Below are 19,146 nucleotides of genomic sequence, written 5' to 3'. Positions count from 1 at the left end.
GCCGGGCGAGGTGGCGGGCGCCTGTAGTCCCAGCTACTCAGGAGGCTGAGGCAGGAGAATGGTGTAAACCCGGGAGGCAGAGCTTGCAGTGAGCTGAGATCCAGCCACTGCACTCCAGCCTGGGCCACAGAGCGAGACTCCGTCTCAAAAAAAAAAAAAAAATTCTGGGCTCAAGAGATCCTCCTGCCTCAGCCTCCTAAGTAGCTGGGACTATAGGCACACGCCACCACGCCTGGTTAATTAAAAAATTTTTTTGTAGAGACTGGTCTCACTATGTTGCCAGGGCTGGTCTCTTAAAGGGTTGGCCTCAAGCAATCCTACCTCAGCCTCCCAAAGTACTGGTATTACAGGCATGAGCCATTGTGCCTGGGCAGAGTTTTTAAAAACATACTAAGTATATTATTATCTTGTTTCTAATTTGTTGCAAACAATTTTATCCCCAGCTTTTCTTGTGGCAATTTTTTTTTTTTTTTTTTTTTTTGAGACAGAGTCTTGCTCTGTGGCCCAGGCTGGAGTGCAGTGGTATGATCTTACTGCAACCTCTGCCTCCTGGGTTCAAGCAGTTCTCCCTGCCTCAGCCTCCCAAGTAGCTGGGATTATATAAGCACCCACCTTTTGTGGCAATTTTTGATGCCCAGAGGTATTTTGTGTGTGTGTGTGTGTTTGTGATGTCTGTTTTTAAAATGCTTTGAAAGCTCTTCCTGGTGCTGAGAAGACTCTTTTTCCCCAAGCAGTTAATTAATTTTTCCAACACTCTTTGGCCAGTTACGTTTCTCTCTGCTGATTTGTGATGTTACCTTTATTATATGTTAAATTTCTGTGAGTATTAGAGTCTACTTTAGAATTTTTTTTTTTTTTTTTTATTTTGAGGCGGAGTCTTGCTCTGTCATCCGGCCTGGAGTGCGGTGGCCGGATCTCAGCTCACTGCAAGCTCCGCCTCCCGGGTTTACGCCATTCTCCTGCCTCAGCCTCCAGAGTAGCTGGGACTACAGGCGCCCGCCACCTCGCCCGGCTAGTTTTTTGTATTTTTAGTAGAGACAGGGTTTCACCGTGTTAGCCAGGATGGTCTCGATCTCCTGACCTCGTGATCCACCCGTCTCGGTAGAATATTTTTATTTTGAGCTTTTGTACTGTTTTTTCTTTGTTTTTTTTGACCAAGTCTCACTCTGTTGCCCAGAGTGGAGTGCCGTGGGACAATCTCTGCTCACTGCAACCTACACCTCCCGGGCTCAAGGGATTCTCCTGCCTCAGCCTCCCGAGTAGCTGAGATTATAGGTGTGTGCCACCACGCCTGGCTAATTTTTGTATTTTTGGTAGAGACGGAGTTTCACCATGTTGGCCAGGATAGCCTTGAACGGACCTCAAGTGATCTGCCTGGCTCAGCCTCCCAAAGTGCTAGGATTACAGGAGTGAGCCACCGCGGCCAGCCTGTTTTCTTGTCATTTGTTTTAAAATAAAAAAATTCCTCCTTTTCCTGTCCCTTAAGTCCTGGGATGTTTAACCTTCTAAATCTTATTTGGCACTTTAATTTTACAAAAGAGATATGTGTTGTAAATAGAGTAGGGAGCAAAGAGGATAGTGGTAGTCTCCTTAACACAAAGCTATATAAAGGTGGTCACCTGGGCTCATCACGTCCCTATATCTGATTCTCACTATTGCAGGTTATGAAAACGCATCTAGCTGGTACACTTAGAGTTGCACTGTTAGAAACAGTAGCTCCTAGGCAGATGTAGCAATTTAAATTTATTAGAATTATTCAATTTATTCATATTGGCCACATTTCAAGTGCTCGGTAGGTATATGGTTACTATATTGGACAGCACAGATAGTAGAACTTTTATTTTCACCATTAAAGAAGGTTCTATTGGACACTGCTGACCTAGAGGCAGCCTTGGGGATACTGACTCCTGCGTAGGAACATCTACAGAGAGAAAAATAATATCGAATATTGTGTGTCAGTTTTATGCTAAATTTTTTCTTTTTTTTTTTTCTTTTGAGACGGAGTCTTGCTCTGTCGCCCGAGCTGGAGTGCAGTGGCCAGATCTCAGCTCACTGCAAGCTCCGCCTCCCGGGTTCCCGCCATTCTCCTGCCTCAGCCTCCGGAGTAGCTGGGACTACAGGCGCCCGCCACCTCGCCCGGCTAGTTTTTTGTATTTTTAGTAGAGATGGGGTTTCACCGTGTTAGCCAGGATGGTCTCGATCTCCTGACCTCGTGATCCGCCCGTCTCGGCCTCCCAAAGTGCTGGGATTACAGGCTTGAGCCACCGCGCCCGGCCAGTTTTATGCTAAATTTTTTCAAATGCCTTTTGTGTTGTACAAACAACAGTCTTTGAGGGGGATGAAGGAAGAGGGTCTCATGTCCTGATGTTGACGTGATTAGCACGCCTTGAGCTGGTTTGTTATTAGAGGTTAGGCACTGTGGGGAAGGCAGGGAAGGCTGTCTTTCCAATTGGGTTTTTCCCAGCTCAGGCCCTGCCTATCCCCAGAAGCCACCTTTCGAGGCAAAATGGGAAATAATTAGGTTGTTGAGTATCAGGCGTTGAGCATGGAAATACAGGAACCCGAATGTTCAGGATTATTATGAGTAAGCGTCGTGGCCTCTATTCTGTGTCCACCGCACATTGCAGTTTGTGTCTTATCCTGGTTTCTAATGGGTTATCTTCAAAGACGATCATTATCTCAAGGTGGAGGTCACTAGTTTGCTGATGTGTCCTACCCACGCGGGGTTTTGAAGCTGGAGCACACCCCGAGTGGCTGCGTAGGGTACGCATGGCGTTTCACACCCAGCTAGTCGTCCAGCCTTGGGATCTGTACCGCGAGGAGTTGCCAAAATCAGTCCCCGAGATTGTTTCAGATTTCGCGCTGGCAGGGAGGGGCGGGCTCCGCGAGGCCGCACGCCCCGCCCCCTGCGCCGCCCCGCCTCCGTTTCCTCGTGACCCCCCTTCCCCCGGCGCCCCGCCCTCTCGGCCGGGACCCTCCCCAGGCTGATTGGCCCCTCGGCGGCGGATCCTCGGGCTGGCAGCCGTCACGTGGCCCACGGCGTCCAGGGCGCCGAGCCGCTGGCAGCCGGGCATGGACCCTCAGACCGCCAGGGCCCAGGCACGGCGGGCCGCGGAGCCGTCTCGGGGCCCGCCGCTGCCTAGCGCGCGGGAAGCGCCCCCCAGCCCGGAGGTAAGCGCCGCGTGGGGGCCGGGAGCAACAGCCAGCCGCATCCTGGGGCAGGAAGTCGCGGGGCCGCGCTGGGCCGGGGCCGCGGGGCTGGGGAAGCGCCTTTGGCCCGCCTCCGGCCGCCCAGCGACCTGGAGCGCTGTTTGGCTTCGCGCTCGAGCTGAAAACTGCCAGGCCGAGGGGCCGCGGGGCTGCGGGGCGAGGAACGCCGAGGGCGTGGGTGGACGCGCCGGGTCGGTGGGGAAGGCTGTCCGCCCGCTGGGCGCCGCTGCGAATTTGGTAAGTGGGAGGTGACGCTGGTGACCGAGAGCCGGGCCCCGCTGCCAGGAGCCTGGGCGAGGGCCAGGTGAGAGCGGCGAGGAGAGGGACTTGACTTTACAGACCTGTGGACCTCTGTGCGTTGGTGGGGATGCCCGCTAACCCTGAGCCCCAGATGATGTCACATGCGCACTCCCCCTTCTTATTGAAACCAAAAAGGCCCTGTTTGACGCAGGGTTTCCAGAAACTTGTTTTCATGTACGCTAGACAGCACCTGGTTTTCTCGAGAACGTTACAGACCGTTATTACAGTCATTATCTGCCCTTGTTTACTGTCAGTCCCGGCTAGGTGCTGAGGTAGGAACCCTCTGTTAGGGCTGTTTGCCCAGCCTAGCATAGTGCCTGGCACAGGAGATAGACATGCTGACTGGATGAATGATGCCTCAAAGATGGTACTTAGCCAAAGTAAGATATAAAAAATGCAGCGACACTTATACAGAAAATTACTTTGTGGTGCAGAATAGAATGGGACTAATTTTGTCTGGGTCTAGCAGGAAAAGATCAAGGTGAGAGGCTGGTGGTGTCTGCAGAGGCGTGGAGATGAGAAAGTGCAGGGCACATGACCTGGAGTTGGGTCTCAGAGCATGCAGAGAACTATGCTCAACAGGTTGTTGGGAGTTGGGGACGTGGGGACGTGCGAATGCCATGGCTAATTTTGCACTCCCTCAGGTGGAGGGCTGTTGAGGATTTAGAGCAGAGTAGTGATTAATTCTGTAAGGCTGGGCCAGATGGCTGGATGGGAAGGTGGTTAGGAGGCTGTGGCAGTGGTTTAGGCGAGAGGTCTGACTTCTCCTTGGGCGGCAGTGATCAGAAGTTGTCACTAACTAAAGGGAGTGGGATTGAATTATTAAACCCAGACATAACTAGATAATGAATGCTGATTGGAGCAGGTGCCAAGTACAGTTTAGATGTAGCAGAAAAGATGAATTTAAATTCAAGAAATGTTACATTCTTGCCACATGCTAGGTGTTTTCATGAATGGTATCTCATCTTAAGTCCCCTGCAGGGTCAGAACAGTCTCCCCCAATTTCTGGGGAAGAAAACTCAGGCACAGTAATTGAAGTGATGTGTTCAAGGTCACAGTCTGAATGGATGGCAGAGCTGAGATCAAAATCAAGTCTTTTTATGCAGGCAGGGAACATTTCGTGATTCATTAGAAAGAGGTCTTGGGGGTCATAGGGTTTCAGGAACTTCTGAGTGATGGGAGCAGAGAAGCATTTGGTTGGCCGTACGGGAAGATTTTCAGTTAGATGAGAAATACTGCCTTCAGTGCTCAGCATTGCAGAGGAACTATAAAGCTTCCCCCACCTCGATGTGTCCGTGAGGAAACAGAATTCGATAGAGTTGTTTGCTAACTATAAAGTTGTTAAGTAACTGAAAAGGTGAAACGTATACCTGGGGGTGGCAACCGCAGGGAACAGCTACCAACCTGTGGCTGGAGGAACAAAGAGATGAAGTTGATTAAAAGCTTAGAGGAAAGGCTCTGTAGAGCTGAAATTCCAACCTTTAAGGAGGAGGCACTGCCTCAGCTGATGTAGGGGTTCTCTGAGCTTGGAGGAGAGTCCTGGGATCCAGACCTCTAAAGAGAAGGTGCAGTGATAAGGCTGGCTCTGCAAGAGTTCGCAGAACTGTATACTGGATTCTGTGGCTGCTATAGGAAGGCATTCCTGCTGCCATGGTGAAGTGTCATAAGGTGATGCCAACGTGAGTAGGAAGGAACAATGCCCGTCTCCTTCCAGCCTTGTGCAGTTTAACAGGGCAAAGCAGAAATGTGGGTGGCAGAGTGCCAGCCCTGCATCACCAAGGGGAGTATGGAAGAGTGGGTGGGGTTGAGGTGCAATAGCTGAATACTGGGCATACCCCAGATACCCAAGTCCTTGGTAATCGTTTCTTCTTCCTGCAGGCTGGCTTTGCTACAGCTGACCACTCCAGTGAGGAGAGAGAGACTGAGAAGGCTATGGATCGACTAGGCAAGTAGATGGCAGAGACAGTGGAAGCTGGGGAGACCAAGGACGTGAGGAGAGGGATAGTCCCTGTGTCTCATTTACCTTTTCTTTTAGCCAGTCCTCTCTGCTGCTTAGTGGCCTCTGCCCAGGGTTGAACAGTACCCTCCTTTGGAAGCCTTGCTTGGAGCTTCCTTAAGGGAAGTCCTGGGGCTTTCCTTACATTCAAACCCATCCTTCTACCGAGAGAAACAGCTTGAAACGGTGAAAATAGTACAGCAGTCTCCCCTTATTCCTAGGGGATACATTCTAAGACCCCCCCCAGGGGATGCCTGAAACTGCTTTTTTTCCACCTATATATACTCTTTCTGATATAGTTTAATTTATAAATTATGCATATGTGATTAACTTATGAATATAGAACAATTATGCCAATATACTGAAAGTTTTGTGAATGTGTTCACTCTCAAAATATCTTTTTTTGGCCTGGCGCGGTGGCTCAAGCCTGTAATCCCAGCACTTTGGGAGGCCGAGGCGGGCAGATCACGAGGTCAGGAGATCGAGACCATCCTGGCTAACACAGTGAAACCCCGTCTCTACTAAAAAATACAAAAAAAAAAAAAACTAGCTGGGCGACGTGGCGGGTGCCTGTAGTCCCAGCTACTCAGGAGGCTGAGCCGGGAGAATGGCGTAAAACCTGGGAGGCGGAGCTTGCAGTGAGCTGAGATCCGGCCACTGCACTCCAGCCTGGGTTGCAGAGCGAGACTCCGTCTCAAAAAAAAAAAAAAAATCTTTTTTTGTTTTTGAAATGGAATCTTGCTCTGTCACCAGGCTGGATGCAGTACAGTGGCACAATCTCAGCTCACTGCAACCTCTGCCTCCCAGGTTAAAGTACTTCTCCTGCCTCAGCCTCCCGAGTAGCTGGAACTACAGGCATGTGCCACCACACCCAGCTAATTTTTGTATTTTTAGTAGCTATAGGGTTTCACCATGTTGTCCAGGCTAGTCTAGAACTCCTGATCTCAAATGATCCACCCACCTAGGCCTCCCAAAGTGCTGGGATTACAGGCATGAGCCACTGTGCCCGGCCCCCTGCCTTTTTTTTTTTTGAGAGGTAGTTTTGCTCTTGTTGCCCAGGCTGGAGTGCAGTGGCACAATCTTGGCTCACTACAACCTCTACCTCCTGGATTCAAGCATTCTCCTGCCTCAGCCTCCCAAGTAGCTGGATTACAGGCATATGCCATCATGCCTGGCTGATTTTTGTATTTTTAGTAGAGATGGGGTTTCACCATGTTGGCCAGGCTGGTCTTGAACTCCTGATCTCACGTGACCCATCTGCCTCAGCCTCTCAAAGTGCTGGGATTACAGGTGTGAGCCGCCGTGCCGGCCCCTTTTTTTTCTTTTTTCTTTTGTTTGTTTTTGTTTTTTTTTTTGAGATGGAGTCTCACTCTGTCACCCAGACTCACTGCAACCTCCGTCTCCTGGGTTCAAGTGATTCTCGTGCCTCAGCCTCCTGAGTAGCTGGGATTACAGGCGCGCACAACGGCGCCTGGCTAATTTTTGTATTTATTTATTTATCATTTGAGACAGAGTCTTGCTCTGTCTCCCAGGCAGTGGCGCGATCTCGGCTCACTGCAAGCTTCGCCTCCCAGGTTCATGCCATTCTCCTGCCTCAGCCTCCCGAGTAACTGGGACCACAGGCACCTACCACCACGCCTGGCTAATTTTTTGTGTTTTTAGTAGAGACAGGGTTTCACCATGTTAGTCAGGATGGTCTTGATCTCCTGACCTTGCGATCCGCCTGCCTTGACCTCCCAAAGTGCTAGGATTACAGGCGTGAGCCACCACGCCCGGCCTAATTTTTGTATTTTTAATGGAGAGGGGCTTTCACTATGTTGGCCAGGCTGGTCTCGAACTCCTGACCTCAGGTGATCTGCCCACCTCAGCCTCCCAAAGTTGGGATTACAGGCGTGAGCCACCACCCCTGGCCCTTTTTTTTCCTTTTAAAGTAACTTTCACAACCCTATCTTCATTTTACAGATGTGGAAATTGAGGCACAGAATAGTTAAATAAAAACAATTTAAAAATTGTGGTAAAAGATACCTAACATAAATTTACCATTTAACCATTTTACAGTATATAATTCAGTGGCCTTTTAGCACAATGGCAGTGTTGTGCAACCATCACCAGTACCTAGTTCCAGAATCTTTTCATCACCCTAAAAGGAAACCCTGTGCTCACCAAGTAGTCATTCTCCATTCCTTCCTTCCCTGAGCTCTTGGCAACCACTAATTTGCTTTCTGTCTCTGTGGATTTATCTATTCTGGATAGGCAAATGTGAGTTGCCTGTAAGTGGAATCATAACAACATGTGCCTTTTGTGTATGGCTTCTTCCACGTAGCGTATTTTCAAGGTGCATCCATGCCATAGCATGTATCAACACTGCATTCCTTTTTATGGCTGAATAATTCCATCATATGCATATACCACATTTTGTTTTCCCGTTCATCCATTGATGGACATTTGTGGTGTTTCTCCCTTTTGGTGATTATAAGTAGTACTGCTGTGAGTATCCTTGTTTTATTTGAACACCTGTTTTCAGTTCTTTTGGGTATATGTTTAGGACTGGGATTGCTGGGTCATATGGTAATTCTATATTTATGTTATGGAACTAGTTAAGTAAATTTCAGCTCAGTCACACTTTTTTTTTTTTTTTTTGAGACAGGGTCTCACTCTGTGCAATGGCACGATCTTGGCTCACTGCAGCCTCTGCCTCCCAGGCTCAAGCGATCCTCCCATCTCAGCCTCCTGAGTAGCTGGGATTACAGGTGAATGCCACCGCACCCAGCTAAATTTTTTGAAGTTTTTGTAGAGACAAGGTTTTGCCACATTGTTCAGGCTGGTCTTGAACTTCTGAGCTCAAGCAATCTGCCTGCCTCGGCCTCCCAAAGTGCTAGGTTTACAGGGGTGAGCTACCACGCCCTACGCAGTCCCATGTTTAGTACTTGGCAAAACAGGGATTGGAAACCAGGCAGTCTGGCTTTAGACCCCTTGCTCTGAACTATCACTTTATTGCTTATCACTGTTACTGTTGTTCCAGTATTAAGAGCATGGCTGTTTTAGGCTGATTGCCTTCTCTCCTGGGACCTGGCATCACCAAAGCACTGTGTGCTTGGAAATCCATTATCTTTCCTCAGTCTTTCCTCTCGTATTGTGAGGCCTTTTGAAAATGTACTTCCGGCCTCCCCACTGTCAGAAGGAGGCACTAGGTGCTGCCCATTGTAACTAGACAGGCTCTGGTCTTCTGCCTGCAGTGCCCCTGCTCTCCTTTGTCCCTGTGCTCACCTCTAACATGCTCTTTGAGGCTGAAGGGAAGAATAAAAGAGCAAAAACTGCCAGGCGCGGTGGCTTACGTCTGTAATCCCAGCACTTTGGGAGGCTGAGGCGGATGGATCACAAGGTCAGGAGTTCAAGACCAGCCTGGCCAAGATGGTGAAACCCCATCTCTACTAAAAATACAGAAAAATTTACTGGGCATGGTGGCGGGCACCTGTAATCCCAGCTTCTTAGGAGGCTGAGGCAGATAATTGCTTGAACCTGGGAGGTAGAGGTTGCAGTGAGCCGAGATGGCGCCACTGCACTCCAACCTGGGCTACAGAGTGAGACTGTCTCAAAAAAAAAAAAAAGAGCAAAAACTTAATTCAAGCTTGTATTGTGAAAGCGTATTGTTTATCAGAGGCCCTTTGCCTCAATAACAGACATGCAAACCACCTGAAAAATGTTAACTGTCCCTAGCTCTCTTTGTAAATTAAAGGACCTGGCAATTAATGGTCTTGTATAAGACAAAACATCTTATTGAAAATAAGTTATCAGGTCTTTTAAAAACATACACAGAAGAGCATTTTTAAAAAAGTGTTCAGGTGGCTAAAGAAGACTCTGTGCACTTGCTTTACTACCTTCATAGTAAGTCTGCCCAAAATTGACTGAGCACACAGCAGGTCCTCTTTGGTGTGTCACTAAGGCCATCTTCTCTTTATCAATTTAGCCCGTGGAGCACAGAGCGTTCCTAATGACAGTCCTGCTCGGGGCGAGGGCACCCATTCTGAAGAGGAAGGTTTTGCCATGGATGAGGAGGACTCTGATGGAGAACTGAATACCTGGGAGCTGTCAGAAGGGACAAACTGTCCACCCAAGGAACAGCCTGGCGATCTTTTTAATGAGGACTGGGACTTGGAGTTGAAAGCAGATCAAGGGAATCCATATGGTAGGTGTGGAGTCTCAGGGGGTCCTGAACCAGGCCTTCTCAGACACAGCTGTCAGACTAGCCCTGAAGGCAGACAGTTTGGAACAGGGGTCCACATCTGTGAGCTTAGGCTGGTATCTGTTACAGGTCTGCAATTTCTGTGACACTTCTTAAAAATACATTTGACTTCGTAATGTATCACTGTTTTAACATCAAAACTGTTACTGTCTTCAAAAATCTCTGCTATGAATTGAGCAGCTACAGATAGAAGTGCTGTGTTATCCAGTTTGCTTCCTCTCCACTGCTAAGAACCCTTGTCTGAGAAGCACAGCTTCTCAGCTGTTCAGAATGAACACATTTACAATTCTTCAGGAAAGGAGAACTGTGTGTGTTTTTAAACAAAATAAGTGCAAGGATCTGTCCCCTAGACATACTTTGTGGCTGTCCATTTTTACCTTCTTTCCTTCCCTCCTTCCTTCCCTTAATCTGTCTTTTAAAACTGCCTGCAGATGCTGACGACATCCAGGAGAGCATTTCTCAAGAGCTCAAACCTTGGGTGTGCTGTGCCCCACAAGGAGACATGATCTATGACCCCAGCTGGCACCATCCGCCTCCACTGATACCCCATTATTCCAAGATGGTCTTTGAAACAGGACAGTTTGACGATGCTGAAGACTGAGTGTGGAGCTTTCTGGCCTTGTAGGTGGGCGGGCCTCCACATCAAGATCTCTTTTCCTGTCTTGGAGGTTAAAAGTCTTATGTGAGAAAACGTTCTCAGTGACCCCTAGTCTGCGGTACAAAGACTAGTGTTCTTTATTGAACAGTGTTCAATAAGGCCCCGTCGTTCTCCCCCGTCTGTTGTTGTTACTAATGGGCTCCTCCTTGGAATGTGTGTGTGTTTGTGTCAAGAGGAGTTGTGTTCTTTGTAAATAAAGGTTAAAAAAAAACTAGTATGCTTCGTCTGCTTTTTTCCCATTTATTTATTTATGGAGACAGTCTCACTATGTCAGCCAGGCTGGAGTGCAGTAGCACGAACTTGGCTCATTGGAACCTCCACCTCCTGAGTTTAAGCGATTTTTGTGCCTCAGCCTCCCAAGTAGCTGGGACTGTAGGTGCCTGCCACCACACCCGGCTAATTTTTTGTGCTTTTAGTAGAGACGGGGTTTCACCACGTTGGCCAATCTGGTCTCGAATTCCTGGCCTCAAGTGATCCACCCACCTTGGCCTCCCAAAGTGCTGGGATTACAGGTGTGAGCCACCATGCCCAGCCTTCACTCCTTCATTTAAAGTCTCTGAATGACGTTTTAAAGATTCAGACGCTTGGAGGCTTAAAACTACTTTGTGAAAGAAAAAAAAATTTTGGTTTTGCTTCTGTAGATCTGGTACTGTTGACCAAGGATTGAAATCCAAGAGACGTTGGTGATTTTGTAGCTGATTGTTTTCCTGTTGGTAGAAAATGGAACATTTACTTAGTTAACAGGCTTTTCCCTAGGCTGAAAACTAAATGGGAAATTAGTTAAACCAGCAATTGCATAATCCTTAATTGACGCTAAACTCAGTTTTCCATTTAATATTTTAATCCTTATGTGAAGTCTCTTAAAATTTACCTCATTTTGGCTGGGCACGGTGGCTCACACCTGTAATCCTAGCACTTTGGGAGGCTGAGGTGGGCGGATCACCTGAGGTCAGGAGTTCAAGACTAGCTGGCCAACACGGAGATACCCTGTCTCTACTAAACAAAAATTAGCCAGGTGTCATGGTGCACACCTGTAATCCCAGCTACTTGGGAGGCTGAGGCAGGAGAATTTCTTGAATCTGGGAGGCAGAGGTTTCGGTGAGCCGAGATCACGCCGTTGCACTCCAGCCTGGACAACGAGAGTGAAACTCCATCTCCAAAACAAAACAAAACAAAAACCCAACTTTACCTCATTTTAGAGATGAGGAATGCAAGACTCCAAATGTTTTGACCAGGCCGGGCTTGGTGGCTCATGCCCCTAATCCCAGCACTTCGGGAGGCTGAGGCGGGCGGATCGCCTGAGGTCAGGAGTTGGAGATCAGCCTGGCCAACATGGTGAAACCCCGTCTCTACTAAAAATACAAAAATTAGCCGGGCGTGGTGGTGGGTGCCTGTAATCCCAGCTATTTTGGAAACTGAAGCAGGAGAATAGCTTGAACCTGGGAGGCAAAGGTTGCAGTGAGCCATGATCATGCCACTGCACTCCAGCCTGGGCAACAGGGCAAGACTCCGTCTCAAAAAAAAAAAAAAAAAAAAAAAATGTTTTGATCTCTTCAAGATCACACAGTGAGCAGCAGAACTGGGACCTAGGCACATGTGACTCTGAGGTCCATTTTTGGCCCTGTGTGTATGAGATAGCACCATCTGGGGCCACGCCTTGGCAGGTCTGGGATCCACTAGAGTAAGTCACCTTTGTGTCTGACGGACTCAGGGATTGTTTCTTCCTGCCTCCTTACTGAAGCTGACTCAAGAAAAGCTTTTAGATGTGAAATTTTAGTATACTCCTTGGCAGTTAATTGAGCATTTAACCAATAAACTTTTTCAAAGGCCCCACAAGGTGTGTGAACAAGGCAGAACCTTGTGAGGGAATGCAGTGGCTTTGGCGGTGAGGGGAGTCATGGCCAAGGCTGTCGTAGGGAGGAAAAAAATGCCTCTTCCACTGTCTTTGTTAAAAGGGCAGTTGTAGATCATAGCACCACACCCCCCTTTCTTCCTCCTCGCAAGGTTATAGATGATGAGACCATGAGTATGTCTGACATGAAAAGGTAAACTTGAGAAACAGAGCCAAGGGATATTAGGGGCTTGAGGAGGATGGCAGAATTGCTGAAATGTCATGTTATTGAAAGGTTGTGTTGGCCCATGTGTGAGCAGGAGTTATGAGGCAGTTGCAACTATAAGTAAAGGCAGAAGTTGTGAGTTGGGGTATTACATATATAGGGGGGCGGGAGGGAGAGAAGAAAAAAATAGTATGAAGAGCATATGTGCATGAGTAGCTAAGTAAAGAAAATTCACACAGCGTTGCTGCTGTGATCCATGGAGGAGTTGCGAATCTAGGCCTGTTTTGCTATTTATTTATTTATGAGACGGAGTCTCACTCTGTTGCCCAGGTTGGAGTGCAGTGGCATGGCCTCGGCTCAGTGTAAGCTCTGCCTCCTGGGCTCACGCTGTTCTCCTGCCTCAGCCTCCTAAGTAGCTGGGACTACACGCGCCCGCCACCATGCCTGAATAATTTTTTGTATTTTTAGTAGAGACGAGGTTTCACCCTGTTAGCCAGGATGGTCTCGAGCTCCTGACTTCGTGATCCACCCACCTCTGCCTCCCAAAGTGCTGGGATCGCAGGTGTGAGCCACTGCGCCCAGCCATTTATTTATTTATTTGGAGATGGAGTTTCACTTTTGTTGCCCAGGCTGAAGTGCAGTGGCACTATCTCGGCTCACTGCAACCTCTGCCTCCTGGGTTCAAGCGATTCTCCTGCCTAAGCCTCCCAAATATCTGGGATTACAGGTGTCCGTCACCACACGCGGCTAATTTTTGTATTTTTAGTAGAGACGGGGTTTCACTATGTTGGCCAGGCTGGTCTTGAACTCCTGACCTCAGGTGATCCGCCTGCCTCAGCTTCACAAAGTGCTGGGATTACAGGCATGAGCCACTGTGCCTGGCCCAATTGTTCTACTTTGAATATTATTCTGGTACCTTACCATTGGGTGATTCAATCAAGAGAAAGAAGATGTAGAGTATTGGTTATCTCAAGGGGATGAAGTGGGAATAAGAAAAAAAAGTGAAATGGAAAAATACTAATGATATAAGACGTGCAAAGGTGGACTCTCAAACTACTTTCATAATATTGCATGTATGAAATAATTGCATGTATATGTATAAAGATTAGAAGGTGGCCGGGCGCGGTGGCTCAAGCCTGTAATCCCAGCACTTTGGGAGGCCGAGACAGGTGGATCACGAGGTCAGGAGATCGAGACCATCCTGGCTAACACGGTGAAACCCCGTCTCTACTAAAAAGTACAAAAAAAAACTAGCCGGGCGAGGTGGCGGGCGCCTGTAGTCCCAGCTACTCCGGAGGCTGAGGCAGGAGAATGGCCTAAAACCCGGGAGGCGGAGCTTGCAGTGAGCTGAGATCCCACCACTGCACTCCAGCCTGAGCGACAGAGCAAGACTCCGTCTCAAAAAAAAAAAAAAAAAAAGATTAGAAGGTAAGATGGAGAATTGGAAACAATTTGATTAAATGATGGAAGTGTAGATAATTTTGCTTTTACATTTTTGTTATTTTAAGATTTTGCAATTAGGTATTATTTTTAAACCTTTCAATAGTTTTTGGGGAACAGGTGGTTTTTGGTTACATAGATAAGTTATTTAGTGGTGATTTCTGAGATTTTGGCGCGCCCATTACCAAGCAGTGTACACTGTACCCAGTGTGTAGTCTCTTATCCCTCACCCCCCTGCAGTTAGAGTTAGGTATTTAAACAAGACCTTATTCTTTTTTTTTTCTTTTTATTGAGACAGGTTGTTGCTCTGTCGCTCAGGCTGGAGTGCAGCGGCATGATCTTGGCGGTTCACTGCAACCTCTGCCTCCTGGGTTCAAGAGATTATTTTGCCTCAGCCTCCCAAGTAGCTGTGATTACAGGCATGTGCCACCACACACTACTCATTTTTGTATTTTTAGTAGAGACAGGGTTTCACCATGTTGGCCAGGCTGCTCTTGAACTCCTGACCTCATACGATCCACGCACCTTGACCTCCCAAAGTGCTGATATTACGGGAGTGAGCCACTGCACCCAGCCAAGACCTTAGTCGTAAGTGTCCTCTGTCTAGGCTTCCCTGTTCTTGCTGACAAACATCACAATACTTACCTTACTCTACTGTGCTCATTGGCTCATGGGTCTGCCTCCCTCTTTAGGCCAAGAGCTCTTCGAGGGCAAGACTTTAGCCCAAGAGCTTTTTGAGGGCAGAACTATGACTTACTCAACATCCCTGTTTCACACATACTGGGCATGGGGCCCAGCATGAAAATGCTCAGTGAATATCGCTACAAATTCCTTTACCTTCAGTAATGATGCAGTATTTGCCTTGACCGTATTTAGGGTTGCCTGATAACATCCCAGGCTGGTGATGAAAAAAGAGCAAGGTATTTGAAGAACCTTTAAAAAGTCTTTGTGTTAAATTGGATTTGGATTTAATTATAATTCCTTATCTATTAACTTTTTTTTTTTCTTGAGACTGAGTCTCATTCTGTTGCCCATGCTGGAGCGTAGTGGCGTGATCTCGGCTCACTGCAACCTCTGCCTCTCAGGTTCAAGCAATTCTCTGCCCTAGCCTCCTGAGTAGCTGGGATTATAGGCACCCACCACCACGCCCAGCTAATTTTTTTTTTTTTTTTTTGTATTTTTAGTAGATACAGGGTTTCACCATCTTGGCCAGGCTGGTCTTGAACTCCTGACCTCATGAACCACCCGCCTTGGCCTCCCAAAGTGCTGGGATTACAGGCAAGAGCCACCATGCCTGGCCTAATTTGATATTTTTAAAAACAGTGTATGGGGATAGAATGGAGAGAAATGTCCAGAAGCGGTGTGTTTGCAACTGTGCTTTAATCTGAAAGCCTTCAATCAGTGACCAAGTAAATTTTGTTTTCTAAAAACTAGTGTATGTATGATAAGACAAATGAGTTTGTAATGCAAAGTATGGCCAGGCATAGTGGCTCACCCTTGTAATCCCAGCACTTTGGGAGGCCGAGGTGGGTGGATATCCTGAGCCCAGGAGTTTGAGACCAGCCTGGGCAACATGGTGAAACCCCATCTCTACCAAAAATACAGAACAACAACAACAACAAAAAATCAGCTGGGCATGGTGGCACACGCCTATAGTCCCAGCTACTTGGGAGGCTGAGGTGGGAGGATCGCTTGAGCCCAAGAGGCAGAGGTTGTAGTGAGCTGAGGTTGTGCCACTGCACTCCAGCCTGGGTGACAGAATGAGATCCCATCTCAAAACAAACAAACCCCAAAACCAAAGTATTTATTTGATAAACAACAAATCATGATTATTAAAAAAATCAATAAAAAGAAAATATCACAATGATTTCTAACCGGTGTCCTATATTGAAGAATTGTAATTTTAGGTACTCAGTAAAATGAAAAATCTTTTGTTTATCTGAACCTCTACTGAGCTGAGAAGTCTCAATCTGAGAATGGGGGAAAACATAGATGTTGCTTAGTTTGGCCTTGTGCCATCTGCAGAAATCCTCTGTGCCTACTTCTAGTTGCAGGGATCTCACTACCTCAGAAGGATCCCCTGTGTTAGCCCCTGGCTAGTGTTGTTTGTTAGAAAAGTCTTCAGTGTAGGCTGGGCACGGTGGCTTACGCCTGTAATCCTAGCACTTTGGGAGGCCGAGGTGGGTGGATCACCTGAGGTCAGGAATTCGAGACCAGCCTGGCCAACATGACAAAAATCCATCTCTACTAAAACTACAAAAATTAGCCTGGCACAGTGGTGCACACCTGTAATCCCAGCTACTAGGAAGACTGAGATGTGAGAATCGCTTGAACCTGGGAGATGGAGGTTATAGTGAGCCGAGATCTCACCACTGCACTCTGGTCTAGGTGACAGGGCCAGACTCCGTCTCAAAAAAATAAATAGGGCCGGGCGCGGTGGCTCAAGCCTGTAATCCCAGCACTTTGGGAGGCCGAGACGGGCGGATCACGAGGTCAGGAGATCGAGACCATCCTGGCTAACACGGTGAAACCCCGTCTCTACTAAAAACTACAAAAAACTAGCCGGGTGAGGTAGCGGCGCCTGTAGTCCCAGCTACTGGGAGGCTGAGGCAGGAGAATGGCGTGAACCCGGGTGGCGGAGCTTGCAGTGAGCTGAGATCCGGCCACAGCACTCCAGCCTGGGCCACAGAGCCAGACTCCGTCTCAAAAAAAAAAAAAAAATAAATAAATAAATAAATAAATAAATAAATAAAATAAAATAAAAAAAGGAAAGTCCTCAGTGTGCTGAGCTGAAATCTACCCATTTGGTTCTGGCTTACTCTGTGGTCTGACACTCTTTCAAATATTGGAAATTAGCCATCTTATCCTCTCTCTAGCTTTTTGTTTTCCAGGCTAAACAGTCAACAGGTGGTTGCATATACATATGTAGAATCAGAGGGAGAGGGATGCTGGAGGTGCGAATTTGGGAATTGTTGAGGTCTCAGTAGGTGTTACAACACTGAGAGAGGTTGAGGGTGTTCAGTGAGGGCACACGGAGAGAGAAGGGGTTGAGGACAGAACTCTGGGGAGCAATGGCAGTGAAAGGGTAGGTGGAAGGATCTGGCCACGAAGGCAGGTTGTGGCCGCAGAGGAGAAGGAAGACCAGGTGGGTGGAGGTGCCTTTCAAGCCAAATCTAATAATAATAAGATTTTGAAGGAAGAGGGAGCGGCCAACTTTGATAGAGAGAGGCCAAGTAAGATGAAGGCTAAAAGGGGTATTTTGGGATGTGGAAATTAGGAAGTACTCACATGATGTCATGACTGGGGAGGGGGAACAGGTACACTGTGGGCTGAAATGGGATGTGTATGGCCACCTGAGCTGCTGCCTTTGTTATCATTGCTTCTCTTGACTGGGGAAATGGTGACTTTTGGCCAGCTCCTCTCAGAATGTCAGACTGAGAAGAGACAGTGATGGGAGAGAAAAGGAAGAAACAGGAGGAGGACAAAGGTCGACAGAGGCTATTGACAAATAAGGTACTAAGGGCCTGTTAGGAGGAACAAAAGAGTAACTTTTCTTCTGACTTTTCTTTCAAACAATATTGTTCATCAAGAAAGAAACCACAACTGACCACAGCCAAAATCTTGAGTGATGGGAGAGGAAATGTGTGTGGATCAAACATCTGGATGATCATTTGAGATGTGTATTTGGCTTTCCCTCCTTCATTCCCCTCTCCATGCAAGCAGGCAGTTGGCTGTCTGTCATTGCCTGAGTGGAGTCATGCGGCAGAGTCTAAAGCAGCCAAGAAATCTTTCTGGCTTTTATTTTACAAAATGGATTTACTGATTTGTTTTTTGGTAAGGAGGCAAAGGGGTTTTGGGCCAACAGACTGTGCATCTTGAAGAAATTTGGAAGAAAATAATTTTCCCCAGGACGCCCCGACCCCAACAAAAAAAATCTCTTGGGTTGTGAGATATGGTAGAGAAGAGAGAAGAGAGAGATGGGGGAATGCTAAGGGCAGGTGGAACAGGAGCCCTGCTTCTTGGAGTGTCCCTGGGGAGCTAGGTCCTCAGAGAGTGACAGATGTTAGTGCTTGTAGGCAGTTGGGACTGTCTTGCAATGTCCAGGCCTTGGCTGGGCACGGTGGTTCACGCCTGTAATCCCAGCACTTTGGGAGGCTGAGGCGGGTAGATCACTTGAGGTCAGGAGTTCAAGACCAGCCTGGCCAGCACAAAGACAGAAATTAGCTGGGTGTGGTGGTGGGCACCTGTAATCCCAGCTACTTGGGAGGCTGAGGCAGGAGAAATATTTGAACCCGGGAGGCAAAGGTTGCAATGAGCAGTGAGCCGAGATCATACCACTGCACTCCAGCCTGGACGACAGAGCAAGGCTCTGTTAAAAAAAAAAGGATGCCCAGGCCTTAAGCATTCTGAGAAGCTGATGGACCTGGAGGGCCCAGGGAAGACTTCTGAAGATGGACGGCAGATAACCTGATGCCCACCCCCACTTACCTCCTTGGCATAACTCCAAGTAGGTGAGGAGAACCCAGAAGGCCTGGATGGAAGCTCAGGGTCAGAAATTAGGATCATTAGAAGGACAGAATTGCTTCTTATGAACCTCTAAGATGCAAGAGATGCCAAGCTGCAGAAGCCTGGATGTGAGTGTTACAGTTTGGTCCTGGGGGCATCATCGACTAGGTCAAGATGATGTATTTATGGTACCATCATTGGTTGATTAATACCAGAGTGCTAATACTTTTTGGTTTTATTTGCTATTTTGATGAAAAACTTGCAATTTCCGTACTATACTGGAACCAATAGAATAGTGCTGTTCAAATTTTGTATAGGTAGTTTTATGGGTGGTTTTTTTTTTTTTTTTTTTTGAGAGAGTCTTGCTCTGTTGCCCAGGCTGGAGTGCAGTGGCGGGTTCTCAGCTCAATGCAACCTCTGCCTACCGGGTTCAAGCGATTCTCCTGCCTCAGCCTCCCAAGTAGCTGGGACTACAGGTGCCTCCGCCCCATGCCTGGCTAATTTTTGTATTTTTAGTGGAGACAGAATTTCACCATATCAGCCAGGCTGGTCTTGAACTCCTGATCTCAGGCAATCCGCCTGCCTTGGCTTCCAAAAGTGCTGGGATTACAGGTGTGAGCCACCGCACCCAGCCAATTTTTGTATTTTTAGTAGAGACTGGGTTTTGCCATGTTGGCCAAGCTGGTCTTGAACTCCTGGCCTCAGGTGATCCGCCCGCCTTGGCCTCCCAAAGTGC

At 47.8% G+C, this 19,146-nt stretch overlaps 1 protein-coding gene across 1 annotated transcript; it reads left to right on the top strand.

The window, feature by feature from the left end:
* The first annotated feature begins 2,938 nt into the window (after positions 1–2,938).
* On the top strand, positions 2,939–10,618 carry COPRS (coordinator of PRMT5 and differentiation stimulator). Its single transcript, XM_026452252.2, has 4 exons — positions 2,939–3,171; positions 5,389–5,455; positions 9,474–9,692; positions 10,181–10,618. The coding sequence occupies exons 1-4, from the start codon at positions 3,073–3,075 to the stop codon at positions 10,348–10,350; spliced, it is 555 nt and encodes a 184-aa protein (XP_026308037.1). The 5' UTR covers positions 2,939–3,072; the 3' UTR covers positions 10,351–10,618.
* The last annotated feature ends 8,528 nt before the right edge of the window (positions 10,619–19,146 follow it).

This window comes from Piliocolobus tephrosceles, chromosome 16, assembly GCF_002776525.5.
Source record: "Piliocolobus tephrosceles isolate RC106 chromosome 16, ASM277652v3, whole genome shotgun sequence".
NCBI lineage: Eukaryota > Metazoa > Chordata > Mammalia > Primates > Cercopithecidae > Piliocolobus > Piliocolobus tephrosceles.
This window is presented reverse-complemented; position numbering and strand designations above follow the sequence as displayed.

Excerpts from the sequence above, each read along its gene's own strand:
- COPRS (XM_026452252.2), top strand. The coding sequence starts at position 3,073 with ATGGACCCTCAGACCGCCAGGGCCCAGGCACGGCGGGCCGCGGAGCCG. Across the intron at positions 3,172-5,388 it reads AAGCGCCCCCCAGCCCGGAG|GCTGGCTTTGCTACAGCTGA; the intron begins GTAAGCGCCGCG and ends TTCTTCCTGCAG. Across the intron at positions 9,693-10,180 it reads AGATCAAGGGAATCCATATG|ATGCTGACGACATCCAGGAG; the intron begins GTAGGTGTGGAG and ends AACTGCCTGCAG.